We start from the raw sequence: 27,589 nt of genomic DNA on the forward strand, positions 1-27,589 counted from the left end.
TGGGAAGGCAGCCAAGAAAACCAATAAAAGGTGCAGTTTCTAACTAGCTACTGCTGTCGCCCAATGGAATTTTTCCTACAGAGGAAACTGGGACCCCATGTAAACCATATTCCTGAGTTACCCTACCCAAGGCTGAGGGAATTGGGGTGTTTACGCACCATCTTCCATCAGTTATTGGTTGAGGGCTCCTCCTGGGGTCCACTAATTCCCCAACACTTCCTGCCTTCCATGGGAGCAGCAAAGTAGGCTCAGTCAAGAAAAAGGCAAAAAAAAATGCCAAGTTGGCAGTCAGAAGTGAGCCAGCATGAGCTGAAGTGGTGCGAGCAGGAGGATAGGGACAGGCACTGGAACATCTGCTACATCAGACTGGGCTGCTGCTGAAAGTCTTACATAAACCCAGAGCAGGAATGGGGCCACTTCCATGAAATCCACAGTAGACGAAATTCCTATACAACAAGCACATAACCGCTACCGGAGGCCTAAAGTGTTCATGTACTTTCAGCTAATTATCTGATTCAGGGGCCAATTTCCACTAGTTTTAAGTCAAAGTAAGGTTTCATGGTGTTTATATAGGTTATTTTCCTCCTTCTTTGGTAGAAGCAAGATGGAAATCTCATTTGCATTTTAATGATAAAATGGGACCTTTTCCCTAGAATAGCATGTGAGAGAACAGAGCAGGACAAAAGTAATTTTGGGGAAATGTGGGGGAAGATTTGTACTTCATAGGATGTGCTCTGTCATCACGATAGCTCATTCCCTGATGATCAAGTGAAGACACACATCCCTGCCCAAGAGCCCACTGGTACCAGGCCTTTTCCTTCCATGAATACCTGTCCCCATCGTCTCCACTGCTATCACAGCAACTGAGGAAGGGATACACCATCTCATGTCTCCAGAAAAGCACTGGGGCGGGGGCACAGGGCAGGAGGGGAGCCACCTAAGACACCATAGTGTTTCATTACGATCTACTATTGAAGACAAGACAAGAAGGATGACATTTCCTCCATCATGTTGAGTGACTGGTTGCAGGTTTCCAACCCAGAAAGTATATTTCTCCTATCACTTTCATTTCTGTAACTTTCCAAGTTCATATCATAACCCTTAGGAAATGGACAAAAGAATTAGACTGGCCAACACTATGTGAGTATACAGACATGAAACCATATCCCCCTCAAAGTAGATGGAAAATATCAGAGTTCTTGCAGCCACAGCAATTCCTCAGGATGTCCACACCCAGTGGGACACACCCATCTCTATAGAAATAGTGTTCAGCATGATGCAGAGGTCCAACCAGAGACCAGTGAGTGGATGAGAAGGCCAAGGTCTTGCCTTGGAGCCAAGATGGACCTGAGCACAAATCCCAGCTCAAGCACTTTCAGGATGGGTGGCCATGAGCAAATTACATACATGCTCTCAGCCTCAGTTTCCTCATCTTCCAAATGGACTAATACAACTGTCTCAGATGACTGTCTTCATTCTTCATTCAAAATAGGTATGGATGCTACATGAGTGAACCTTGAAAGCATTATGTGATGTGAAAGAAGCTGATCACACACACACACACACACACACACACACACACAAACCTACGTTGTATGATGCCATTTACATGAAATGCCCAAAATAGGCAAATCCATAGAGACAAAGTAAATTCATGCTTGCCAGGGACTGGGAGAGATAAAATCGGGAGTGACTGCTAATGGATATAGAGTTTCTTTTTGGAGTCATGAAAATTTTCTACAATTAGATAGTGATGATGATTGCACAACTCTGTGAATATACTAAAAACCACTGAATTGTACATTTTAAATAGGTAATTTTATGGTATGTAAATTATATCTTAATAAAGCTCTTATTTTTTAAAAATAGATATGGAGTCCTTGTTACATGCAGATCCTCTGGAAGTCATGAGCATTTAAGTCGGTTGGCTAAACATTAGGATATTAACCAGAAGAACAAGCAAGCGACTCAGGCTACTGTGAAGAATAAATTACATATTATATGTTAAGCACTGAGTACTGTGCCTGAGCCACTGAAGACCCTTAGCAAATGGGTGTTACCAGTAGCAGCATCATTGATGTTTATTAGGTGGATGTTTATTAGGTGCCTCCTGTGTGCCAGGCACTGTGTTCTGCTCTTTGTGTGCATGGTCTCATTTAAGAGGTCTCATTTAACCATACCTACTCCCTAGGGAGTAGGTACTTTTATCATTTCCGGTTCTCAAGTTGGGAAACAGACACAGAGAGGTAAGTTAGTGCCTAAGATCGGCAGCTTGGGCGTGGCAGGGCTGGTGGGGCACACCTGAGCTCTTGCACATCTTCTCATCATACACTTCATCTCCAGCGGCAGCCGTGGGAGTATGGCCACTGTTAATAATCATCAGCACCTCCAGTCAAGGTTCCCTCGATCACTAGGATGAGCTTAAAACAGAGCAGAAACCTCTGATAGATACTGGAAGGATGGCTCCTACAGGTCTCTTCCAGCCACTCAGCTGAGAGTCCTGGCAGTGGAAGTGCGGCCTCATCCAACCTGCCTCAAACTCCAGGTAAGACTCTCACTACCCCTGGATTCTTAATGGACACCCCAGTCGGTCCTACCATCTGCTGCTTCCTTAAGCCCTTGTGACCCAGACTGGCATCCTTGGTTCTCTGTTGGCCTCATTCTGCCCCAGCAGCCCAGATAAGGCCGAGAGACTGCAAGGCATATAACAGACAAAAGTCCTAATTTCCTCCTACTCAAAAGACATGTAAATTTAGACACTTTAGAAATCACGTGTAGCAAAAAGTTAACTATCTGCTAGAGAGTATGTGTGTGTGTGTGTGCACACATCCAGGCACAGACACACTTGTGTGCACTCATGCAATGTGTACTCAAGTACCTCACATTTCAGCATCTTGCAATTCCTTGGAGATTAATTTACATGCCATCATCATGGAAGAGACTCAAACTCCAGTCTCGTCCCAGCATACATGCACAAGCCACAGAGTCCTAATTAACACAGATTCTTCAAAATATCTAATTACAAACTAGGCAGCTCTGAGGCCTTCTTTGAAATCACTGAATTTTCTAACAGAATGTCACCACCTTCGGCAGCATCAGCACCCATTCCATATTAAATTCCCATACTAAGCATTTTTGCCAGGCAATGGAATATCAGAATGGCCTCATTTTCATCCTTATTAACGTATTTTTGGAACCTCTTTACTTGTCAAATGTGTGCCTGAAACAGATTTCTAAAATGCAGAAGTTGACCTGAGTGTAAGAGATGCTAAGCCTTGGCTAAATGGTTAGTTTCAGGAGAGCAGAGACTTCGTCTTGTTTATTGCTGTACCTCCAGGGCCTAAGACAGTGCCTGTCACGAAGACACCCGGCAAATATTCACTGAAGAAATGGATAGATGTCTTCTTCAAGAGGCTGAATATACACTCACATTTGTACTTGCTGCAGACATAGAGAATTTAATTTGAAATCTCAGAACCGATATGCTCCAGACTCTAGTAGAGCCTACTGCTCTTTCTCAATTCTTTTTCCCATAGGAGGGAGAATACAAAAAAGGCTCAAGCAGGCAGAGTATGGTGGCTCACACCAGTAATTCCAGCACTTTGGGAAGCCAAGGTAGGTGGATTGCTTGAGCCCAGGAGTTCGAGACCAGCCTGGGAAACATGGCAAATCCCGTCTCTACAAAAAACGCATAAATTTGCCAAGTCTGGGGGCACATGCCTATAGTCCCAGCTACTCAGGAGGCTGAGGTGGGAGGATTGACTGAGCCCAGGAAGTCAAGGCTGCAGTGAGCTGTGATTGCACCACTGCACTCCAGCCCGGGTGACGAATCAAGATCTTGTCTCAAAAAAATAAAAAACTAAAATTAAAAATTAATAAAAGGCCCCAACACCTGTTGGCATTGCCATAAGCATCACTGTTGAATAATGAAGGTTAAGCATTACGGGTTCATAGATATGCTTTGTCCCCTTTTTGCTGTCTGGGCAAGCACAAGTCACTTGACCAATCTAGATTCAGTGCTGCCCTAAGAAGCCTCAATGGACTTGGATATCTCAAAAGTTCCTTCCAATTTATAAAGTGAGTTTAACATGAGCAGAGCAACCTCTGAACATGTGCACAAATGAAAAGTTGTTTTCAGTGACCTTCCTGGCACTCCCGCCCTCCAGAGCTCTCAGTCTGCTCCCTACACAGCACCTGACTTCTCCCCTTCCCACTTGATACCAGCCTATCAATACATATCAGTCCCTGGTTCTGTTCTCTCTTGGTCCAGTTCTCTCATAGGAACTATTAATTTGGCTGTACCCACGGGTAATTGGAAATTAGTTTGTTACCCTGAGGAACTACATTTGCATGTTAACAAGATGTGTTCTGGAGCTGACATTTTAATCCATATCTCTATCAATGCATTTATCATGGTGTATCATAATTACTTGATGATGCACCTGTCTCAGTGGCTAGGCTGTGACTTCTTTGGGTACACGCCTCAGGTCTTTTTCATCTTTCTGTGTCAAATGCCTAGCCCCATTTCTGCAGGCACTCACTCGCTAAGTGTTTATGGAATAAACCAGATGGATGAGTGACAACAGCCAATGAATAAAGTAACTGTTAAGATTGTAGGCATCCTGATAGTCATGGGAAGGAGTGGTGTGTGTCAGCTGTGGAGAGGGACTTTATAGGGCTCCTCAAATCCCACCCCCTGTGGCTGTCTGCTCTGCCTGTCTTTAGTACTGAGGCTGAATGCAGAGATTATTGCCTGACCAGCAGGCATTCACGCTCCTATAGAAACTGCGTTCTCACCCTGCCAGAGAAAGGGATCGGCACATCAGAAGCTTTCATTAATTCAGGCTTTTGGGAGGACTTCCAAGCTGAGGCCACAAGAACACAACTAGCAGGGGGTCCCATTGGAGTCAAAGGAGAAATACCCCAATGTTACAATACCTCTGGACACACCAGGAACAAAGTGACGGCGGGTATGGAGGGGGCAATTTTATCAGGTGCATTATGCTGAACTCAGAGCCACATGCTTCCAAAAGGCGTCTGAAGTATAACAGAATATGAATGAGCGCACGACAGTTTTGCATTTATTGATTCATCGACTCTAGATATGCAAATTATCACAGAATCAAGGGTCATGTAACAAAACCAGGGAAAATATCATTTTAATGAACAGAAATTGAAAATGCAATCGCCATTACTTTAAGATACTCCTCCCATTTGCAACCAGAAGTTTGGAATTGGTTGTCATAATTCAAAGATGTCAAGAAAAGCTTTTCTCTGTAAAAATATTTTAACAGCTTTTATGTAGGATTCCTACAAGAATACACAGATACCCCAGGTAAAGTGAGCACCATGCCTGTCACACAGTAAGTATCCTCTGCAAACATTCGCTGAAGCAATCATTTGATTTATTAGCGATTTAAATAATCTTTTAAAAATCTGATCGTGTCATCCTCCCACTTCAAATCGATCAAGACATTCCTGTTATTCTCAGAAAAAAAGAGTTCCTTAGTAAGACCTACTATGCCCTACACGACTTGAGCATCACCCACCTCTCCCCACCCTCATGCGCCATGCCACACCTCACTTTCCAACCAGTACCAAAACCCACATCTCCAAACAAGAGACCACGGCTCTCTTTCCTGTGCCTCATTGCCTTTGTCTGTTCATTTAAAACGCATCTAAAAAATCTCACGATCTATACCAGACTGTGAGTGCAGGAGTGTTACTGGAAACTTTGCGTGCCATGAGCCACTGTTGTTATGCCCAGCTGTAAATAAGTCTAGAGTATGTATACTACGTGACTTAGGACCAATTTTCACAGTAAAAATGGAAAAGCCGAAGAAATTAGGTGCATGAGGCTTAGTCTGGATCATAATGAATCCTTGTGGATCTCAGAATTGAAAAAGGGGCCGCAGGAAGTGTTGAGTTAGTAGGAAGTTAAAATCACCAGTGAAGAAACCACCCTGAAAGTCGGTCCGTTGTCAGGGTGGTTGGGGGCAGGGATGGGGGAATTTCTGGATGAAAGAATAGAGGGGAAAACAACAGAACCAGAAGGGGGGCACATTGGTGTCCTGGCATCCTGAGACTTTTTCCACTCTTGGTTGCTATGGTTACAGATGCCATCAGTGCTGGCTCCTGAATGTGACTGGGGCCCCAGGCAGCTCCATTCAACACACTCTCACCCTGTCCCAGACCCTGTCTTTGCCATTTTGTGCAGTAAGTGACATATTCAACAATGTCCAGCTCCTGATCATTCTCAAGTCCATGGTGCTACTCAAAAGAAACCATATTCACTCGCCTCTGCGCAGAACACAGAAGCTCCAAAACTTCCTTCAGAATACAAAGCGGCCTCAGGAATAAGCCAGGCACGTAATGTTTGGAAACATGGGAACCTCTAAGGCATTGGATGCATCCTGCTTCCTGGAAATCATTTTCTCAAGACTGTACAGAAAAAGCAACAAGATTGTCAAAAAAATGTTTACTCAAAATATGACAAGGAGTGCTAACGGTCCTCCCTCCATCAGCAGCTTCTCGCTGTGTGTTTGCCGTCACCCCCAGGCACACGGTCCCTGCCATCTTGGCTGGATGCCGACTAGCGTTTCAGTCACCATACAGACACATGGCCTGCAGGCACTGCAGGAACACACCAGACACACACCAGACACCCCATTCCCCAGCATTTCTACTGCTCAGCCTGGAGGCCGTCGTGTTTTTTCTGGCTTTACCCAAGAAAGTTAAGTTGTCAGTCACTGAGTCTGTAAAAGAAGGGACATTGCAAAGAAAGGGACTCTAAGAGAAGTGGGACCATGAGTTATCACACCCCACCTCTAGTTTCATAGTCAGAAAAAATAGGGTGGATTATGGGGTCTTTTTTTAAAATTAATGTTTACAGATTTACACATAGATGGTGCCCACACAAGACAGGCTCAATAGACACTTCCAGTATTTGAATAATACAAAAAGTTTGGACTGATAGGTATGCTGGGATCTATTATAAGACCATATGTTCATATTATACATAAATCATCATCATGCTCACTGTCTTTCTAGAATAATGTTTCAAGCCGTTGGTAAATGAAAGGGTAAAAATGGAGTTAAATGAATCATCATTCTGTGGTTAAGTAGAAAATGCAGGCTTAAACAAAATTAAACAGACTTCTGAACTACAGGATTATCAGACAGAGGCGTATGAGGCAGAGGTAAGAGTTCAGGCATTAAATCAGACAGACCTGGGTTCAAGTCATAGCACGACTAGGTAACTTTGGGCAAGTTACTTAAGCTCTATAGGCCTCAGCCTCCTCATTCAGAAAGCAGAGATAATAATTTCACCTATTTCTTTGGATTATGAATAGGATTATATGAGATAATAACTATAAAGCATTTAGCCTAGCACGTGGTGCCTATTCAATAAATGATATGAAAAAATTCTTATGGTGATTTTTCAATATGTCTTCAAATTCTTTGACATGTCTCCCTTCCAACATGAATGTGATCACCCCCACCCCTCCCCAGATGTGGACTAACTTTAGTGACTGGCGTCTAATGAAAAGAACGTGGTCGTGGTAACAATATGTGATTTTTGAAGTTAAGTCATAAAAAGTGTTGCCAATTCCACCTTGTTCTCTCTTGAATCACTTGTTCTTGGGGAAGCCAGCCACCATATCACATATGAGTACCCATAAGCATCCCATGGACAGGCCCACATTGGCAGGAAATGAGTCCTCTCCCCAACAACCAGCAGCAATTTGCAAGTCACATGAGCGCACCATCTTGGAAACAGATCCTCCTGCCCCAGTCAAGCCATCAGATGACAGCAGCCCGGACAACATCTGACCACAATCAATGACAGACTCCTAGTCAGACCACCCAATTAAACTATCCCTGAATTATTGATCCACAGAACTTATGAGATATTAAATGTTTATATTGATTTAAGCCACTAAATGTTGGGGTTATTTGTTACACAATAATACAGTAACATGCTAACGTGCATGATGACTCTCTAGGAATGACTGAGCATGTATCATCCTGCAAACTGACTTTACCATGACACCACTTTTCCTCTCAGAGTATCTGATGAGTCTAGCTTATGTCTCATAGAACACATTTTGGGAAATGTTGGTCTGGAGTTTAACAGTTTATGAAGTTTATTCACATTTGTCTCATTTGATCATCTCAGCAACTGTGAAGTGGTTGTTATTGTGATCTTTATTTTACCCAAAAGAAAACTAAGGCTAGGAAAGGTTAAGTGACTTGGCCAAGTTCACACAGTGTTATGGTCTGAATGTGTCCCCCCAGAATTCATATGTTGAAATCCTAACCCCAAAGGTAATGTTATTAGGAGATGGGGCCTTTGGAAGGTAATTAGGTCATGGGCATGGAGGCTTCATGATTAGGATTAGTGCACTTATCAAAGAAGCCCAAGAAAGACCCATCACTTTTTCCACCATGTAAGGACACAGCAAGAAGGCACCATCTATGAGCTGAAAAGCGGGCCCTCACCAGATGCCACATCTACCAGTGCCTTGATCTTGGACCTCCCAGCCTCCAGAACAGTGAGAAATAAATTTCTATTGTCCATAATCTATCTAGTTTATGGAATTTTATTAAAGCAGCCGAAATCGACTATGATACACTGCTAATAAAATTGGTACATTAACTCAGACTCAAATATTGTGATTCCAAGCCATGTTCTTTCACTGGTCTTTTCTCTGACTTAACCAGGACAGCCTAGGTTGTTTAAATCTGAACTAAGAATACTAAGAGTCTACCAGAGCATCAGGAGGGTTGTGCTCTGCTATGGACCACCTCCTGGATGATCCAGACAGTGAACCAGATGCTTCCAAGAGGCTGAGCTGGAGGCTGCCCTGACTTCATAGGCTGCCTCCTGCAACTGTGAGAACAGCATAATGCAGGTACCACTCATGGAGCCTTTATGATGATCCAGCATTCTTCTAAGAGCTTTGCATGTATCACTTTATGTAATCCACATAACAAACCAAAGAAGTAATGGCTGTAATTATCTCTATCTTGCAGATGAAGATACCAAGTCACAGAAAAATGAAGCAATGTTCCCAAATCAGCCTCTAGTAAATCATGCTTGGATTAGGACTTAGGCAATCTAAGACTATCAGGGAAGGAAGAGATCTCAACAACCAACAACTCAACTCCCTCCTTTTCTAAATGAGTGGCAGTGCCAGCCCTAGAAACCAGGTCTCCTATCCTAAGCTCCTATACTGCACAGAGGGTGACATTTTGCCTGGAGTCTAGGTTAAATGACTATAACATGTATTTAATCTCCTTTCAGGTTATTGCAAGAATGTATAGGCCGAACCAGATCTATCATAATCACCTCCCATATGGCCTCAAATTCCATCATGAGGGATAAATTCCTTTGGCCTAAAGCAACATTCTTAGCCAGTAGAATCCAGGAGCTGGCCCAGGTTGGTCCACGGTTAACATGGGTAACAACACTCCCCAATTTTCAGAGAAAAATATAAATTAATAAATAGACTTTATTCATCTCTAAGCTTTTTCTCCCATCAATTTTTCTTAAACATTTGGTGCTTGACTTTTGTCTCAGAGGACGAAGTAAGTGAATGTTCGATGTCAAATCTTTTATCACACCTAATATCAAGCATCTCTGTTCTGCCTGTCAGGCTCATATCACATTAAATTTAGTAAGTTATACTATTTATCTTTATCATGCTAAATATTTGGTGTGTGATTATTTAGGGGATCTCGAGTTCTGCTTGCACATAAGAAACTCATTTTCTTGGTAGTAAAATTGTTGCTAGCTTGCATGTCAAAATCATGCATATTGGTGTTTTAGGCATCTGCAAAGGTTACCGTGACTTCCAGGCTCTCCATCACCTGACCAAATTTTCATTTTCTATTCAAGCAACTCTTTTTAAACTGTAAATACCACCAGCCCCACCACACTGGGTAGTTGAGTAGGGGAGAAAGGACCCTTTGCACAAGCGAGAGCAATTGAGATCAAAACTCTGCAGGATTTGGGGGGGGCGGGGGTCAGGAGGGAACAAAGGAATGAAGAAAAGAAGGAAGGGAGGAATGAAAGAAGAGTTCCCTGTGATCACCTGGCTTATGTATGACAGTAAATCCTATGTTTACCTTTCTAATCTTGTTTCCCCACCATTCCACTCTGCTTCAAAGTTACTTCCATGGAAAGGGTAAGTGATGAGACTAGAAGTTATTGGTAATACAAAATCTAAAATCTCCTGAAATCCTATCCACCCCCCAGCCTCATCCCCACTACTTCCAATGCCCACCCCTCCCCACTTCCCTGGCTCTGGTAATGGCAAAGGAAAAGAATGCAATGCTCCCTCATGATGGTGCCCTCCCCTGCCAGTGATTATGGCCCTTACTCCCTCCCTTCAACCCTAAATAGAGGATTAGGAAGTCAGGTTTCATTTTCAATTCAGAGTACTCAGTCCTAGACACTCACAAGGGAGAAAAAAAAAATCTTAAACTGTGGCTGCAAATGACAAATAGATGTTCCAGCAAGTAAATATGAGGTCTTTAGCTCCCCATTCTGTTGATGGCAATGAGCCAGACATAGATAAACTGTAAAGTCTGCGCTGAGAGTAACCCTAGGACCAGACCCCAGAAGTGGAAGGTCCCTTGGACCTCCATGATTCTTATGGAGAGAAATCACCCAGGTGGGTGGAACCAACAGGGTGACCACATTCCTAGTGCCACGTTTAGGTAGATTCTGTAAACAAGCCATGCAGAGCTAAGCCCCTAACTAAATCTAACCTCATCTGGATCATCCAGTAGGTGCCCTTTATAAGAATCAGAGTACAGAAAAAGATTGTCACTTTTATCCACCTTTCTGCATCAGCTAATGGAGCTGTCCAAACTGAAAAGTCCTAACTGGCTATCAGTAGAATGGCTTCTTTCTATTTTATCATTAAACTGTTCCTCTAATTTCCTGTAGACTAAAAGTAAAACGGAACTCACTAGCTCACTGTGCCTATATTAAATATACTTCACACCATATCTCAGTTGTGGTTGAAGTTTCCTAATAAGGGAAAAGACTATATTATATTTTTTAAATGCATCAGATTGAAGGTGGGGCTCATATGGAGCCAAAGTACAGATGTTTTGGAAATGGCATGGAATAGCAAAGTCAACCTGCTCAGTCTTAATTCAGCCCAGTGATCACTGGGATTGGCAAAAGGATGGTGAAGCTCCTTAGACACTGCTGGAAAAGAAGCCTGAACCAAATCTTGGCCAAGACAGTCTTTGGAACACTGTTCCTTGGTACTTTTGAGGATAATTGTGGTGATTTTGGCACATTTTAAATCCCGTTTGGAACACTGATCTCCTGAAAATTGGATATTAAATCAAAAATAGATTATTTTCTTTCCAGGAAATCTAAGCTACACAAATGTGTGTTTGGAAACACATTAATAAAGCTAGCACTTAAGCAACCCAGCAAGTTAAAAATGGCCCCCATTCACAAAAGACCAAAATCTTCTTTTAGCCAGTACAGCAGAAGGAAGATCTAAGGGTCTTCACCTGAGCTCATAGAATGAAAGTGTAGACCTGTACAATAAGTACAACCTGCTGAAAATAGCCATCAACTAAAGATTCACTGATCAACAGGGAGACTGCTTCCTCTAAATCTCTCAGAGAAACCTCTGAACACACTTTTGAGTAACAAAGAGCAGGAGAGCGTGGAATGAACAAAGTTGCTGGGAGGAAGGAAAGCTTGAAGGAAACTGTCATGGACATAAGCATCAAAAGGCCTAGGGTAGCCCCAGCTCTGCCTGTTTGTTGCTTTGGGCTCCCACATAAATCATTTATCCTTTCTACATCTTGCTTTATTTATCAGTAAATCTAAGACTCTAATCCCTACAAAAATAGGGTTGTTTAAAGAACAAATGAGATCATTCCTAAAAAGTGTTCTGTAAACTGAAAGGTGCTATGCACATAAGGTATGGGCTTCTCCAGAATTTTGCATTAAAGTGTGCACTAAAAGTGCAGCATTTAAAAAAAAAAATCCAGCTCCAATCCTAGAGCTTTGCTTCTTTCTTAAGTGGATTAAAGTGCCTAAAAATAGCCACACTCCAATAGCTAATATGAGCCAAATTATTTATTGGACACTGACCGTATCTTTAGCAGGCTAGATCAGTCCACCCATCCCCCCTCACTGCACTTCTATTCAGCCTTCTTACTTCTGGTCAAAGACGAGAAAAGAAGGAAAACAGCCCACTGAAGGTTTAGAGCGAGCTGGAGCTTGCAAGGAAGTGGGAATATCAGTGTCCTTTCTGATATGCCACTATTTGGGGATATTCTTCCTTTCTCCTTATTTGTACTTTGCCATTTATAGCTTAGAGGTGTCCTGCAATTTCCACGAAGCATAAAGCCTTCGGTCCTCTCCAATCCACCCTGCCAAACTTCCATTCATTCAGCAAAGGGTTATTGAGTGCCAGGCACTTTCCAGGGTACTGGGGTTATGGCAATAAACAAGACAGAGAAAGTCCCTGCTCATGCACCTCATATGCTAGTAAAGGAGGCTGGCATCAAATGTGACCCATGAGTAAGTGAGATGGTTTCAAATCACGACAAGTGCCAGTAAGACAATCGAACAGGTGACATAAGAGAAAATGATGGTACTGGGGAACAGGAGGAGAGGTCTTTCAGATGAGACAGGGAATCCCTTGCTAACAAGAGGACATTTGAGCTGAGATTCAAATGACAGAAAGGAGCCAACTATGTGAAATGCATTATAAGCAGTGGGAATTCCAAGCGCAAAGGCCCTTAGACAGATGCAAGTGTGATCTATTTGAGGGATGAAAGGAAGCCAACTGGCCCCAAGATCAGATCAAGATGGGGAAAGTTGAAGAGACAAAGTCAAAGAGGTAGACAAAGGCAATGACTCCTTTCTCCATGGAAGGGAAGTGAAACCCAGAACAGCTAAATGAGCAGCCCAAAGTCATACAACTAAGTATTGCTACAGCTGCTTTTAGAACCTAATTATTTTGCCCCCAAATCCAAAGTTTTTTTACACTGTATTCATCTGCTTGCCTCTAGTGAGAGGAATACTATTTGCAGATCTTACTGGTTTTAAAAAGATCTTAATACACATAAGCAGCAAGTAAATACCAATTTTAAGCAGAAAATCATCAACAAATGATGCTGATGATTTAAAGTGCACGTAAATTCTGCTATGAAAGCTAAGACTTAGAACCAATCTACTTGCGGTAGGTCCTACACAAACAGTAACGCTCTTCGTAGAAGGCTCTGTTCCATGAATATGAAGGAAGGCCATAGCTCACCAGAGACGAACCATTTTACATTTGGGTCTTGTTTTTACCTACACCTCTTGACAATGCTTTGCTTAATCCACCCAAATGCCATCCAAACCAATCTATTCTCAAACCACCTTCATTTTGTGCTATTAAATTGTAGGGTAATAAGGTTGTAAGAAAAACATTATAATTACAACTGCCTTCCACAACCCATGAGAGCACCTCCGCCTGAAGGGTCATGTCTGTTAATAGACAAATCCTACAGTCCAAGTAATGTGAACTGTCTCTCCACTTTCCCCTAATACTGCTGGGCTCCCCTTCATCTTTTCCCTGCTAAACACATTTGGTCTGTGTAATCCAGAACCTCCAAAATAGAGACCCAAACACTGTCCAGTAGTCACTGACTTGCCCATCAGACATGGAAATGAAAAGATTATTGTCTAAATAGGTTAGTAGAGAAAGGAACGAGTAGGGTAAGGTTGAGTCACTGTCTCCTCTTCTCCTTCCTCCTCTCTCTTCCTCTCTTTTATCCTCCTTCTATTCCAATCCCTTTTCCTCTTCATCCTCTCTCTTCTCCTTTTCCTCCTCCCAACAAGCTTCTCCACTTCCTGAGCTTTGGGAACCTTACCAAGCAAAAGCCAAAAGTCTCAATAAGAAATACAGACTTGAAGAGTGTTTAAGAGCCCAGATTCTAATCTTGTCCTACTAGCTGTGCAACTTTGGGCAAGTTACTCAACCTCTCTGTTCCTCAGTTAACTCATCTGTAAAATTAGGATAATACCTTCCTCCTAAAATGTTTGTGAAGATTAAATTAACACATGTAAAGCATTAGAAGAGCACCTAGCACATAATTCTATACAGATAAGAGATATGCCACCTCACTCCCCACTCTCTTCCCACCTCCATCCCCTGGCTAGAAAAAGACTACTGTCACCCCTGCCTTTGGGAACAACTGTGCGCAAAGTCAGAGCAACTCCACTGGAAGGCAGTTAGTGGTATCATGATGGCAATCAAGTGCCAAATGGGACTATAACACTTATACCATCAGATAAGTATTGTGAAAATAATTGTACGAAATAATGTACATAAAGCACCTGGCATGCAATGGTTGCTCATTAAATGTTGTTATTTTTATTGAGGTTTTTTCATTTTTAGCACCATTGGTTGTAACTGAAGGTGCTATTTGTATGCTTTTCTTCACTGTGTCAGGCTGTAAAATGTGTAAAATTCGTCTGTGTTCATCACTGTAACATGAATATATAGAATGGTGATCACACAGAAATGTACCTTAAAACACAAAGCCAGCTTCACAAAATCAGTCTCACGGTGCTCCCTCCATGCCAAAGTTCCTTGAAGATCCTGACCCCAGCATCTAGACAACTGCCCACCTAACACACCCCTTAGATGGCTTGGGGACATGTCCTACTCAACAAGTCCTAGATTGAACTCAGGAGCTTTCCTTCAAGACTGGTCCTGCCCTGGCTGCCATCTCAGTCATTCCAATTCCTTCACTTCATTTCCACACATTATTCATGCAAAGCCTGTTGATTTCATGTCCTCTACAGCTCTCTACTCCAACCGCTTCTCCATGCCCACAGCAACCACCCTGGCCCCTGCTACCATTGTATCTGGTCCCCTATATCCACAAGAGCCACACCGCACTTGTTTTGACACTTAGCTCAAATCATGTCACTCCTCGTCTTGAAACTCTTCATTGGCTTAAGATAAATACTATACTCTTCCAACCCCACAACCCTACCCCACCTCCAACAACACAGGGCTTGAGCGGGGTCTCGCCTGTGGATCCCCCAGTCATATCTCAAAACACAAGCCCTCTTGCTCTCTGCTAGGGATAAATACGTTTTTCAGGGATTTCCCAAAAGAAAGCCAAGGCACACTTCTGTATTTCCAGAGGTTTCAAATAGAGACAAAATGAAAGGTTTGTGCTGTATTTACAGTATAACAGCCTGGGTGTTTAAAAACGGCAATACCTCTTCACTCACTCTTCAGTAGCCATGGCAACCTCCTTTCAGTTCATTAAATACACATACCTCTTCTGCCTCAGGCCCTTTGCACTTGCTGTTCCCTCTTCTGCAACAATTCCCCTCCTCCTTAGACAATTAACTCCTATACATCCTCCAGGCCTAAGTCCAAGTGTCATGTCCTCAGGGAAGCCTTCTCTGGTCCTTGTCAATCTCTTCTATCAGACACTTTCTTAAACCTCTGATGCTCTCCCTGGAGCATACATAAACTTTGCATTCCTCCATGCAATGATTGATTTAGGTCTGTCTCCCTCACTGTAAACTCCAAGTCAGAGCTTTTATCTTTCCTGTTCTGACTGTATCTCCAGAGCTTAGGACAGTGCTTAGCATGTAATAGGTATTTAACAAATATGCTTTTCAGGGATTCTCCCCCCAAAAAAGCAAAGGCACACCTCCATATTTCCAGAGATTTCAAGTAGAGACAAAATAGAAGGTTTGGGCTGTATTTAAGATGTAACAACCTCGGTGTTTAAAAAAGACAATATCTCTTCACTCACTCTTCAATAGCCAGTCAATTCCTAAGACATTTACTCAACAAATAAGAAGCTTTCTTCTTTCCAGTCTGGAGAAAAAGAAGAAATGCGCTCATAAAGAACATTAAACACACACGCACCCCAAATAAACAAATTTCAATCCCAATACACACAGAGGCGTTGCCTAGCCTGACACAGTCGTCAGATGAGCTACAAGAAATGCTAAAGAGCATTCTTGTCACAACTGGACACGCGGTTCCAACTTGTTCTGCTCCCATACTGATCATTCCCTTGGAGCCTTAACATCTGTATGCTAATTACAGACACGGTGGCCGACGGTAGGCACACACAAATCCGTCTTACTCGCTCCCTTTTGCGTGGATGAAACCTGGTCCAACATTCGTAAAAGCATGCAAACCACACCACTGCTTGGGCGGGCACACTTCGTGCCCCTCCCCCTATGCCTTGCCAGCCCCACCCTTCTCACAAACCACCCTTCCTCCTGCTTCTACTCTGACCTGAGCCTAACTAGCTGCTAGGTTTGGTAATAAGATTGAACGAAGACTCAGGAGGCCCTGTGGGCTCCATTATTCTGCATGCCCTGCGAGAAGGGCCCACCCCTAGGGACGGCTGCTGCAACTCGAGCCCCACTTGCTACCAGGAAACCTTCCCCACTGAGGACACCCGGGCATGCGGCGCAGCTCCAGGTCCAGGGGGAGGCACCCCACCCATCTGCCAGAGAGACAAAGATCACCAGAAACAAAGGACACACACACACATACACACTCGCACACTCAAAGTCAAAAGCAAATACCGACACTTGCAATTTCCAACCAGTCGGCTTGGTCTATCTAAATAGATCTGGAGACAATCTAGGAGGGACAATGATTATGTGGTAATGACAGGCAATATCTGGGTTCGGAACCCACGCTGCCTCCGCCCTCCTCCCACCCGCGCTGCAGTTCCCAGGCGCATTTCCCAGCCTCAGGACACACGCTGCCAGAAGCAAGAGTGCTTCCACTCAAGGAAGCGCGCACACGCCGGAGACAGAGGCAGGGCGAGGGCAGCCAAAAGTAGGAAATACCCACCTTTAGGATCCCAGTTCACCTGTTTTCTTGGCGTCTCGATTGGAAATTTCATTGCTCCGTTGCCCAGAAGGGGAAGAAATGAAAAGAACCCAAATAATAATAAAGTCCTCAAGCTTTACACGCCTCGGTTTAGCAGTCCAACAAAACAATTTCCGAGGATGGGGGAGCCTTGGACTGGCTCGTGGAGGAACCCCAGAAAAAGACAGGTGGGAAAATATTAGCTTGGGGGAGAACTGGAGACGGCTTGGGTGTTTGCACCGGCTAGGGGGGTTGACGGCCGCGGCCCCGTGGGTAAAAGAAAAAGTAAGATCGGCGAGGGGTGGATGAAAGGATGGAGAGGAAGGCTTGGGAAGATGGAAGAGCCAAGCTGCTTCCCAAAAGCGGTGCCGGCAGGTTAGGGGCTGAGCAGCCTGAAGGCTGGGGCTAGGGAGAAGCCCACTGCAGTGTCACTCCAGCCCCCGAAGGCGTGTGCGCACACACTCCCGCACACACACACCCGCACACACACTCCCGGGCGCGCGCTTGGGCGGGCACGTCAGCCTCGCTCGGTCGCGCTGAGCGCACACGCCCCACCCCGGCCGCGGCTCCTCGCCCCCGGCGACGCCCCCCACTTCCCGCTCCCCGAAAGCCATTGGATGTAGGGGTGGCGCGGTGCCCGGGGAGCGCGCGGCGAGGGCGACCCTCCCCGTGGCGCGCCCCAGGCGCCGCGCCCCGGCAGGAGGGAGCAGAGCGAGCAGCGGACCGAGGCGCCCAGCCGGGAAGGCGTGCTGAGCCCCCGGCACCCAGCCCGGGGCAGCAGGAGGCGGCCGCGGACTTGCCCGCGGGGCGGCGGGAGGCGGTGGGCGGTGGCGGGGAAGCCGCGGAGGGGCGGGGAGCGAGCGGCGGGCGCGCCGCTACTTACTGGCTCGGCCGGCCGGCGGGCGGGCGTGGAGGCGGCAGCGGCGCGCTTGCTGGAGTTGCAGCCGGAGACACGCTTGGTTGCCTGGAAGGCGCTGCAGGAGGCGGAGGAAGGGCCGCTGCGGCCCCGCCGCAGACCTCAGCCACCGGGTCACCTCTTCTCACCGCTCTCACCCTGGGCTCTCCCTCCTTCTCTTTTCTCACTTCATTTTTATTCCTCCCGCGCCTGGCTCTCTCGCCTGAGTCCCGAACCCACGTCCCCGCCGCACTCCGAGGAGGCCCGTGCCAGCCATGAGCCTTTTGTTCTGGGACCGCTCCGCATCTGCTGCGCTCTCCCGGCCCGGGGAAGCTCGCTCCCCAGGCGCAGCTTGGTCCCTTCCCCAGCTACCTGCAGCCGGACTGGGGCCGCTGGTCGTTGGCTGGAAAGGAGGCTTGAGAGAGGCACGGGGGCCCCCGGAAGAAAGCGGAGTTGCCAAGACCCGGCAGCTCCCGGAAGCGGCGGCCCCGGGATCCTGGGACCCAGCAGGGCAGATGCGAAGGGACCCAGACCTGTTCCCGGAAAGGGGCTAAACTTGGAGCACTCATCTAATGCCCTCTCACTGCCCCTGCTTGAAACCCCACAGGGGTTTGTGGTGGGGCCTCAGTCTCCAGAAAAGCCAGGTGGTGCTGAGGTGCTCTTGAACGGGTCACTCCGAGTATCATCATGAATGATGCTGACAGATTGCTTCGGATGCCTCGCAACGGAGCCTTACACGTAGTAGATGCTCAAGAAATACTTGCTAAATGAAGACATGAATTGCATGCTGCAGTGTTGGATAGGAAGTAGTTTAAACCCCTACTCTGGCTTCCAGATAAGGTTACTAAAATTTGTTGTTCACTCAACATATATATTGAACCCCTTCCAAGTGCCATCGCTGTGCTATGTGCTGGCCGTATGGCAGAGAACAAAACAGAGATCTTGCCTTCATGGCGCTTACTATCTAGTGCCATAAGGTCCTGTTAGATTGTTGTTGCCTTTACTTACGCATAGAAATTGCCCAGCTCATTCCCATGCCTGCCAGCTGGGGTCCTAAAATCCCACACTAGCAGCTGATCTCTGAGTTGCATGCCACTCTAGGGCACCTTGAGGCTTCTGGGGAGCCCTATGTCAGCGGCATCTTTCTCACCATCCATCCCTCACTATCACATCAAGGTTTCTGAGTCCAAGAGCAAGATGTACAGAGGTCCGCTGTGGTCTGTGGGAAAGGTGAGTGCTTTGTCACTGGGCTGTCACAGGCAGCCCAGGCTGGAGCCCTGAATTCTCTGCAAACCCCATTCAGGCAAAACTGGTACCAATCTGATGGTGCTACTCTGACTCTTCAGCCCTTTAGGCAGGTTCCCGGGTGCTTCAGAACCATCTTCCCTGGACTCTGTAACCACACTTTGCCTCTCTCTCTACTAGGACTGGGAGGATGGCTAAGACATAGAAATCAAACAAACAAGGAATCTCTGCTTCTCCCAGCCACGCCCCGAGACACCACTGTGTATGTAAATTCTGTTCTCAAGTCCAGAGGGAGATGCTTCTAAGAAAGGCTTTCGAACCTCCCCTCTGCGCTCTTCTCTTTAACCGTTCACGGGCAGCTGGACTCTAGCACAGCCACTGCAATACAATGTTTTTGCCTGCATCAGAGTCAGAGAGGGGCTTCAGCAGAGAAAGATACCCTCTCCTGAGTCTTCAGAGCATGGGGAGGCAAGATTGACATTTACTGAATTCCCCCTCACCATCTCATGTTTCCTCTCCATTCATCTTTGTTACATCATTTTGCAGAAGCTGTAACTGGCCTCCTTTTACAGATGAGAAGATCAAGGCTCAGAGAGATAAAGAAACATTCCCAAGGTCACGATATGAGGATTCAAACCCAAGTTTGTATGACACAAAGGTCCATGCTCTCCATGCCAGAACCTTGTGAGCTCATCCAGTCCCCGGACCCATGAATCTGACCCTGAACCTGTCCCATGGGCTCGTTTGGGTAATGAAGGTCTAAATACGATATTTTCTAAGCCTCCAGGCCCTCCTCCTTTGCAAAATGAACTGACCTATGGTTGTGTTCTGGGGTCTGCATCTGGGAATTAGTTCATTGTCCAAGGCAAATTCCTGTGGCAGGAACTGCACCCTTAGGATGCAACATCATTCGGCCAATAAACAAACATTTATTGAGCATCACTTGTGTACAAGACAGGTTGCAGGTCCTCATTAAAAGTTATTTGGGGCCGTGAGTAATGATGACCTTCCCCAGAATGGCAACAGCAGGATGGCTATAAGGGGAGGGTTGGGGATGGGGAGGTTGGGGTAGACTCTATTAGGGTAGGGAGCAGGATCAGTGTCTAGTGCTCCTGGTCTGCCTTGAAGACTTGCACTAGTCATTGGCCCTTGGGATGGTCTCTCTGCTTAATCACTGGACGCCGCCCCCTCCCTTCTTTTCCCCACCTCCAACCTCTGGAGCTTTCTCTCACCTCCACTTTCATTCTCCTTTTTCAGAATGTAGACAGAAACAAGTTACCCGCCGCCCCCCACCCCCCAAAAAAATACACCAAAATTAGGTAAATAAATCCCAGTACCGTTTCCCAAAACGTGCCTGAAATCAAACACAACTCCTCCTCAACTGAGTATTTGGAGTGGACTGCATGGAGTGGAGATGGAAGGAGACCCCCCTCCCAAGAAAACTTAGCCCTTTGGGCTACTGCAATCCCCTTCCATCCCCTTCGGTTCTACCCTTTGGTTATTTACAAGCTGGACTTCACTTACCCAAGGAAAGAAAGAAGTCGTCTGTGTAGAGAAAAAACATCCAAAAAAGATGCCGCGCCAAGCGGTTCTGTCTCCCTCTGTGCCGCCGCAACTTTCATGGCTATTGCTTCAGGCGGGTTAAGTCCGGTGGAAGGAGACTGCCTAGCGTTCCTGCGGCAGGAAAACAAAACATCGTGGCGCAAAGTCTCCCTGCGCTCGCCGTCCCCCAGCAGGAGACCCGGGCTGGCGGCCACCGCGTCCTGGGTGCACTCGGTGGCAAAGCGCTGCTGCCGGGCACAGGTCTCTGCAGCTCAAAACCTGCCCGGCCGGAGCGCAGCAATAGTTGCCCCACCACTTTAATGAATGCCGTGTGGCCCGGCATGGGAAGGCTGGGAAAGCCCGAAAACCCCAGTCATCTCTGGCAACGAAGTTTCCCCGAGTTGGCTGGCTCCCTTACCCCCTCCCCACGCTCCAGCCCGAGGTGGCTGTGAGACCGGAGGAGACGATGCCTGCCGCGTGGGGAGTCTCGGGGTGGCTGGCAATGAACAGCTCAGCCAGAGAAGAGTCGAACACGGATTCCGGGGTGAGGCAGGAGAATTTCCTGGGACAGCGAATGGCAGGGAGTGATGAAGCAGGTTGGGGAATCCTGTTTAGTGCCAGTTCTGCAAACAGAAGAGGGAGGAGATGGGCTGATTAGAATCTACTTTGAATTCACGAATATTAGACTAAATTCATTAATCTGCCTTGGATTATTTCCTTTTGGTTTCATCCTTCTTCCCTGAAGTCCAGAAGAAATCGCAGTCTTCCATCTTTTCCCCACCCCCAAGACACCTCCAAGTCCTCTTCCCAAAAGAACTGCAGTCAGGTTTCCGTGTCATTTTGTGAAAATACCCCCCGCCACACACACACACTCCTTTACCACACACACATACACACAGACACGCAAACATCCCCTTCATATACCCACTCAGTGGTAGTAAAATTGATAGCGTTATACATTAACGTTAACTTAAACGTGCCCCACCAGAAATTTTCTTCCCCCTACCCCCACCTCGTGAAGTTTCCACATTGGTCTCAGCGTTTAAGCATGCCTACCTTTGTTTTCTAGTCCCAACTGACGTCTGCAAAAACACACCCTTAAATATATGTTGCTCTAATCCTGGGCTCTGCTTTTGGCTTGGAAAAACTAGAGACACATCAGAAGTGAAAGGACAGAGGGTGTCATATGTCATACACCTGGAAGCGTGAAGCTAGGCTGCTCCATAATGAACTCTGTGTGTGTAAGTCCTGCAGATTTATTTTGATGACTCAAACCTCTAATTGGGGATTAATGAGGATAATATACTATAAACTCCAAAGAAGTTCTAATTAAAGTGTCAGGCTGATGGACATGATTCATAACCAGGAACTGCATCCTCTTTCCCTGTAAGTTTCTCTATTTAAAATCTTAACCCTTAGGACAATATTTTTATGTTCCTATAAAGTATTGTGCCAAACATCTTACCAAAAATGTACAGAGCTACCGTCCTTCTTCTTATAGAACAAGTTTTAAAGTGTTTTTCTCTCTCTGGATTACTACAAAACTATAATCCCAGGTAATTTTTTAAAGAGATGGAGCTAGAATATTTTTGCTTTTCCCCTCCACTATTTACTTTGAAAATTTTCAAACACACAGAAAAGTTACAGTTGTTTGGTAAAACCAGTGCTACAATTTGAATGTGTTTCTCTAAAACTCGTTTAAAACTTACTCTCCAATGTAATTGTCTTAAGAGGTGAGGCCTTTAGGAGATGATTAGGTCATGAGGACTCCCCTCCCACCTATGAATTGGTGCCTTTTAAAAAAGGGCTTGAGGGAATGAGCTTGTCTCTTACTGCCCTTCTGTCATGTGAAGACACAGCAAGGAGATGCTATCTTGGAAGCAGAGAACAAGCCTTGGTTTTGGACTTCCCAACCTCCAGAACTATGAGAAGTAAATTGCCATTATTTATATACTAACCAGCAAAAACGGACTAAGACAAGCAGGATCCAATCAAAGATTGCATTTGCTTGTTCTATTTAGTGTGTTTTATTCTAGAAAAGCATCTTCATATTTTTCTAATGCCATTGATTTTTTTCCAAAGAATCCAAGCTCATTTGCTTTCTGAGCTTGGATTCTTTAATGGCCTGATGTAGCTAAAGATAAGTTGAGTCAAAGGGGAAAAATTATTTCCTGGTCATAGTAGGTCATTAAGATAAGTTAACCTTTTCTATAAACTTGGCATCTGTGCCAGTGTCCATGGAATGGAAGACAGTTGTAGCTCCACTCACTCAAATTTCTCTCCTCCTTAGTCTTTGCTTTACTCAAAGAAGTTATCTTTGTTTTTTATCCAAAAGGTCTTGTTTCAGGAATGGATGAGTGTTTTCACACATATACACCAAGTTGACAGGCACATATGGTATTTTACTGAATTTAAAAATAAGAACTCAACAAGGTCACACACCATAATGAATGAGCTCTGATTTTCATGTCGTTCTAGGAAGGTTTTAATTTGAACCAAACTTAAAGACCTGTAGAAAGCATGTGTGCTTTCAATAACCTATTGATTTATGAGCAAGTCTTATTCTCAGGGTCTTTCCACTTGGCAGAGTTGAAAATTCTTTAGAGGGACCTACTGTCTGGGCATATGGACAGATGCTTCTCTCAGACAGCCTATGAAAGGCTTGGAATAGCCTGGACAGTAGAAAAAATTGTGTTCAGTAGGAAGTGAGACACAGTCTCACATTGCTTCTCAGCCTTTTAGAGAAGATCAAGTGTGAGACACAGTCTCCACCTCCTATGGGAATGTGTGAAATAAATTCATTTCATTTTTGCTGCTCTTAAAGCTAATATTTGTTTGCTTGAAAATCATTGGAACAAATGTAATATAAGAAGTTTCCTCTCCTACAACTGAGTCAGCTAAATGTTTGCTGAATCATGAAACCAGATTTCAAGGAGGTCATTTCAAGATTACTGGTTCAGTCTTCTACTTCTAAATAAGAGTCCAATATATATGACTAATTCGAGGTTTCTAAATATATTTAGTGAAAGATTCCAAACCCTTTGTTGATGGGCTTTTCCAAAATTTAAGAAACTTCGGTGAAGTAAAAATATTTTCTTATTTCCAGTCTAAATCTCTTTCTTCTTTAAATTTTTCAGTACTTAAGTGAAGATGAGGAGAAACCAGTCTTTTTCAATAGCTGCTATGTATTGGAGATTAAATTGTTCAATGTCCTCTTCTTCATGTCAAATAACCCTTTTTTACCCCTTTACTCTCATATATAGGCTAACATGGCCAACTCATACTTTTCTTAAAAGCATTCTTTTTCACTACAAGTTTCGGAAAAGAAAATGAAAGTCTTTCTAAGCCTTACTGAGTTTCTGCATCTATAAAATAGGGGTCCGTAATAAGAACAAGTATTTGGCCAACTTATGCACATTTTAGCCCGCCATTCTTTTCGGTAGGGAGCACTGCACAACCAACTAAGTGAATCATGCCAAGCTTCATTCAGTTTCCTCACCTGTAAAATGGAGCACTAAATATCTGGCTAGTTCTGCCTACAGGGTTGCTGTAAGGAGGCAATAGATGTGGAAGTGCTTTGTAAACTGTGTAGGAATTCACATATTAAAGGAATCATCCTTAGGATTATTTGTTCCATAAGATTCTTCTTACTATCCACCAGGCACATAGCAACCACTTTTTAAGATTATCTCATTTATTTCTCATAACAATCCTAGAAGATGGACAATATTATTGTGATTTAATTTAAAATAATACCTGACATGTATTGGGCATATAAATACTTGTTGAGGAGAACACTGGAGCTTAGAGAGGTTACTGCTTATCCAAATAAGCAAGGCTAGTTAGAGATGGAAGTAGAAATCAAACTCGAGCTATCTGACTGAAGTTGAGGACACACTAATCTCTAAGTCAAATTACCATTCACAGTACCAAGATGATTACACAAAGTTTTGATCTCCGGCAATTGCAGTTGAAACACTCTTGACCCTTTTTTCTTTTCATTGTTATCTCCCCAACTCTGGGGTACTATTCCCTTGTATTATTCTCTCTATCAAAGTGTGTTGTCTGTGTTCTTTGAGAGAACTGATGCTCAGAGACAATGTTCTTCCTATCCCAGAGGTATTTGCATTTTTAACACCAGGTGAACATTTAAGCCAAAGTATAGAAAAATAAATCTTAGACCATCAGACATTATGAAACAAATAAAAGAAGTATGGGGAAGAGGTGAGTAGAGATGGAGGTGAGAAAACCTTTGTTATGTCCCTGAAATCATGGCAAATATGTGACCATCCTGAAGTATTTACCCAGATATGCAGTCTTCTTGGAATTACTTCAACTTTTATCCAGTGTAATACACGACCACATTATGTTGTTCAACAGACTCTACTCTTTCAGTGGTTGATTAATAATGCTGAGGCACAGAAAAAGGCTCTATTTCCAGTTTATATAATGCCTCTGTATTTAGATTCCAATACTATGTTTTTATTTAGGTTTTTTTGTTTTTTTTTAGTTGGAGTCTTGCCTCTGTCACCCAGGCTGGAGTGCAGTGGTGCAATCTCAGCTCACTGCAACTTCCATCTCCCGGGCTCAAGCAATTCTCCTGCCTCAGCCTCCCCCGTAGCTGGAACTACAGGTGCCCACCACCACGCCTGGCTAATTTTTGTACTTTTTAGTAGAGATGGGGTTTTGCCATGTTGGCCAGGCTGGTCTCGAACCCCTGACCTCAAATGATCCACCTGCCTCGGCCTCCCAACGTGCTAAGATTACAGGTGTGAGCCACCGCACCTGGCCCCAGTACTATATTTTTAATAGTCATCTAATGTTACTGATACACATTGAAATGCTGATCCTCTTGGACCTGCAAAAGAATTTCATCAGGAATCAAAGTTCAGTTGACAACTGTAATTTCTAAAAATCTTACGGTATCTTTAATGAAAAACTATTCTTTTTCATTTTTTTCCAAATTTGCGTCCTTATTTTTCAAGAAGAATTTCAAAAGAGTGATGTCTTCAGGTTCCAAAGCGTTGTAAGTGACCATAATCTTCAGGTAGAAAGAATGCAACATTTTTAGAAAACCTTTATCAATTATTGCCTCACTATGTAATGCACCGTAGTAAAATCTCAACTAATCAGAACTCATCAATTAAATCTACCTCCAGCAATGTCATAGAAGAGAAAGTCAAACACTGCAAGCCTAGGTGGCCACTGCTAGCCTAGATGACAGATAGAGAAAGGCACTCCCCTCTGGTGGGAAACAGCGCACTACAGCACTGTCTTAACTTGAGACAGTATCTTTGTTCTTTGTTCACCTCAGAAGACATCCCTTGGGGACAAGAGGTGGGGTATGAGACAGGAAGGATGTGCCAATACCAGGAAGCACAGCAGTATGTCCAGAACTTGAACTGACTTTCAGTCCCACTCACCACCTCAGCCTAGTGCCTGTATACAATGTGCAAACTGAACAATTGTATGCTCTGGTCCTTTATATAAGATACACAGATGGATATAATAAGCAAGAATATATGATGAATTCCAATCATTCAAGGTCAATTTTTGGAAAGAGAATATTTAAGTACTTTATGTCATACATGAATTCAAATTAAGTTTAGATTAGTTTTGAGGGAGAAAATATATTATTGTGTTTGTCGTTTCTGGATATTTTCAGCCTCTCTTGTTTTCCTAAGTGCTATTTTTCTCCGTTGGAAAGGAATCAAAACATTATGGCTATGCAATATCATAACCATGTTCTTCCTTTAAATCATAACAGTAAGCTTGAACTTGATATTACAGGGATGCCCCCATTGTTATTGAGCTATGAATGAGGAAAATAATAAATTTAATTCTAAAATATTGAGAGTGGGGAATCTACACCCTGCCTCTGACCAGCTGGGTAACTTGTTATTTTATTAAAGAAGCTACTGAGACCATGTAAAGCTCATACTTTTGTGGTGATGGTTTGCTTTGCTTTACTCTACTCCTAGAAGATAGAATAATCTATTATTTTCTGTCTTTGATGCCAGAACTTTTATTTCTAACATGGGCACATTGGACATGTTATATTTTTTTCTGGCATATAGAAGTTTTTAGAGACAGGGCCTCACTATGATGTCCAGGCTGGAGTGCAGTGGCTATTCACAGGCACAATCATAGCACACTACAGCCTCAAACTCCTGGACTCGAGTGATCCTCTAGCCTCAGCTTCCTGAGTAGCTGAGACTATGGATATGTGCCACCATGCCCAACCCTGGTATATAAATTTTATAAGCTGACATCAAAGACTCATCCATCCAATTTTAGATTCAAGAAAGAATAAATAACCTGGAGTTAGTGCATCTATCCATTGTTTTGTCCTTTATCCATAGAAAGCTAGAGAACCTTACAATGTTTTCCATATTCACAGTGACCCTAAGTCCATCAAACAGAGATTCAGTTGCTTTAGAAATTCTGAGCTTCCAGTGAGAAAACTCAGTCATAAATATAACCATTAGTAGGGACCATGGAGATCATGTAGTGGGAGCTTTGCAAAATTTCTTAGTGACAAGAAGCAGATTCCTAGGTCCAAGTGCTTCCTCTGAGATCCTGTTTCAGTGGGTCTAAGGTGGGGTCTGGAGATTATTTATGTAACAAGAGCCCCAGAGCCCCAGGTGACTTATTTTTTGAGACAAAGTCTCACTGTCTCACTCAGGCTGTAGTACAGTGTTGGGTTTATAGCCCACTGCAACCTGAAACTCCTAGGCTCAAGCAATCCTCCCACCTCAGCCTCCAAAAGTGTTGGGATTACAGGCATGAACTACCAAAACCGGCCACCAGGTGATTCTTCCATGCAAAGTCTGGTTACTTCTAATGTACTAGAGCCCTTTGTTTTACAGATAACAGTGAGGCCCTGAGAGGTAAGGTGACTTCCCTGAGGCCAAACAGCTGGTCTGTGATAGAATTGGGACTGGAACAGAAATATTCTGACTGGCTTCAAGTCTTCATAAAATGGGCTAATGTATTTGAGAAACATTTG

The 27,589-nt window shown here is 44.3% G+C and overlaps 1 protein-coding gene across 3 annotated transcripts in view; it reads right to left on the bottom strand.

Moving 5' to 3' along the window:
- Positions 1–20,630, bottom strand: part of KCNK10 (potassium two pore domain channel subfamily K member 10) — a 147,577-nt gene extending 126,947 nt beyond the window's left edge. Inside the window, exon 1 of one of the 3 annotated variants that reach the window (XM_063651962.1) lies at positions 20,563–20,630. In XM_063651962.1, coding sequence (XP_063508032.1) covers positions 20,563–20,602 — 40 coding nt within the window. In that variant the 5' untranslated portion in view covers positions 20,603–20,630. Of the gene's footprint in view, positions 1–16,880; positions 17,387–17,781; positions 17,961–20,562 lie in introns of those variants that run through there. The other 2 variants (XM_063651963.1, XM_054447761.2) reach the window with 2 other exon arrangements.
- Positions 20,631–27,589: the final 6,959 nt, after the last annotated feature.

Source organism: Pongo pygmaeus, chromosome 15 (genome assembly GCF_028885625.2).
Source record: "Pongo pygmaeus isolate AG05252 chromosome 15, NHGRI_mPonPyg2-v2.0_pri, whole genome shotgun sequence".
Taxonomy (NCBI): Eukaryota; Metazoa; Chordata; class Mammalia; order Primates; family Hominidae; genus Pongo; species Pongo pygmaeus.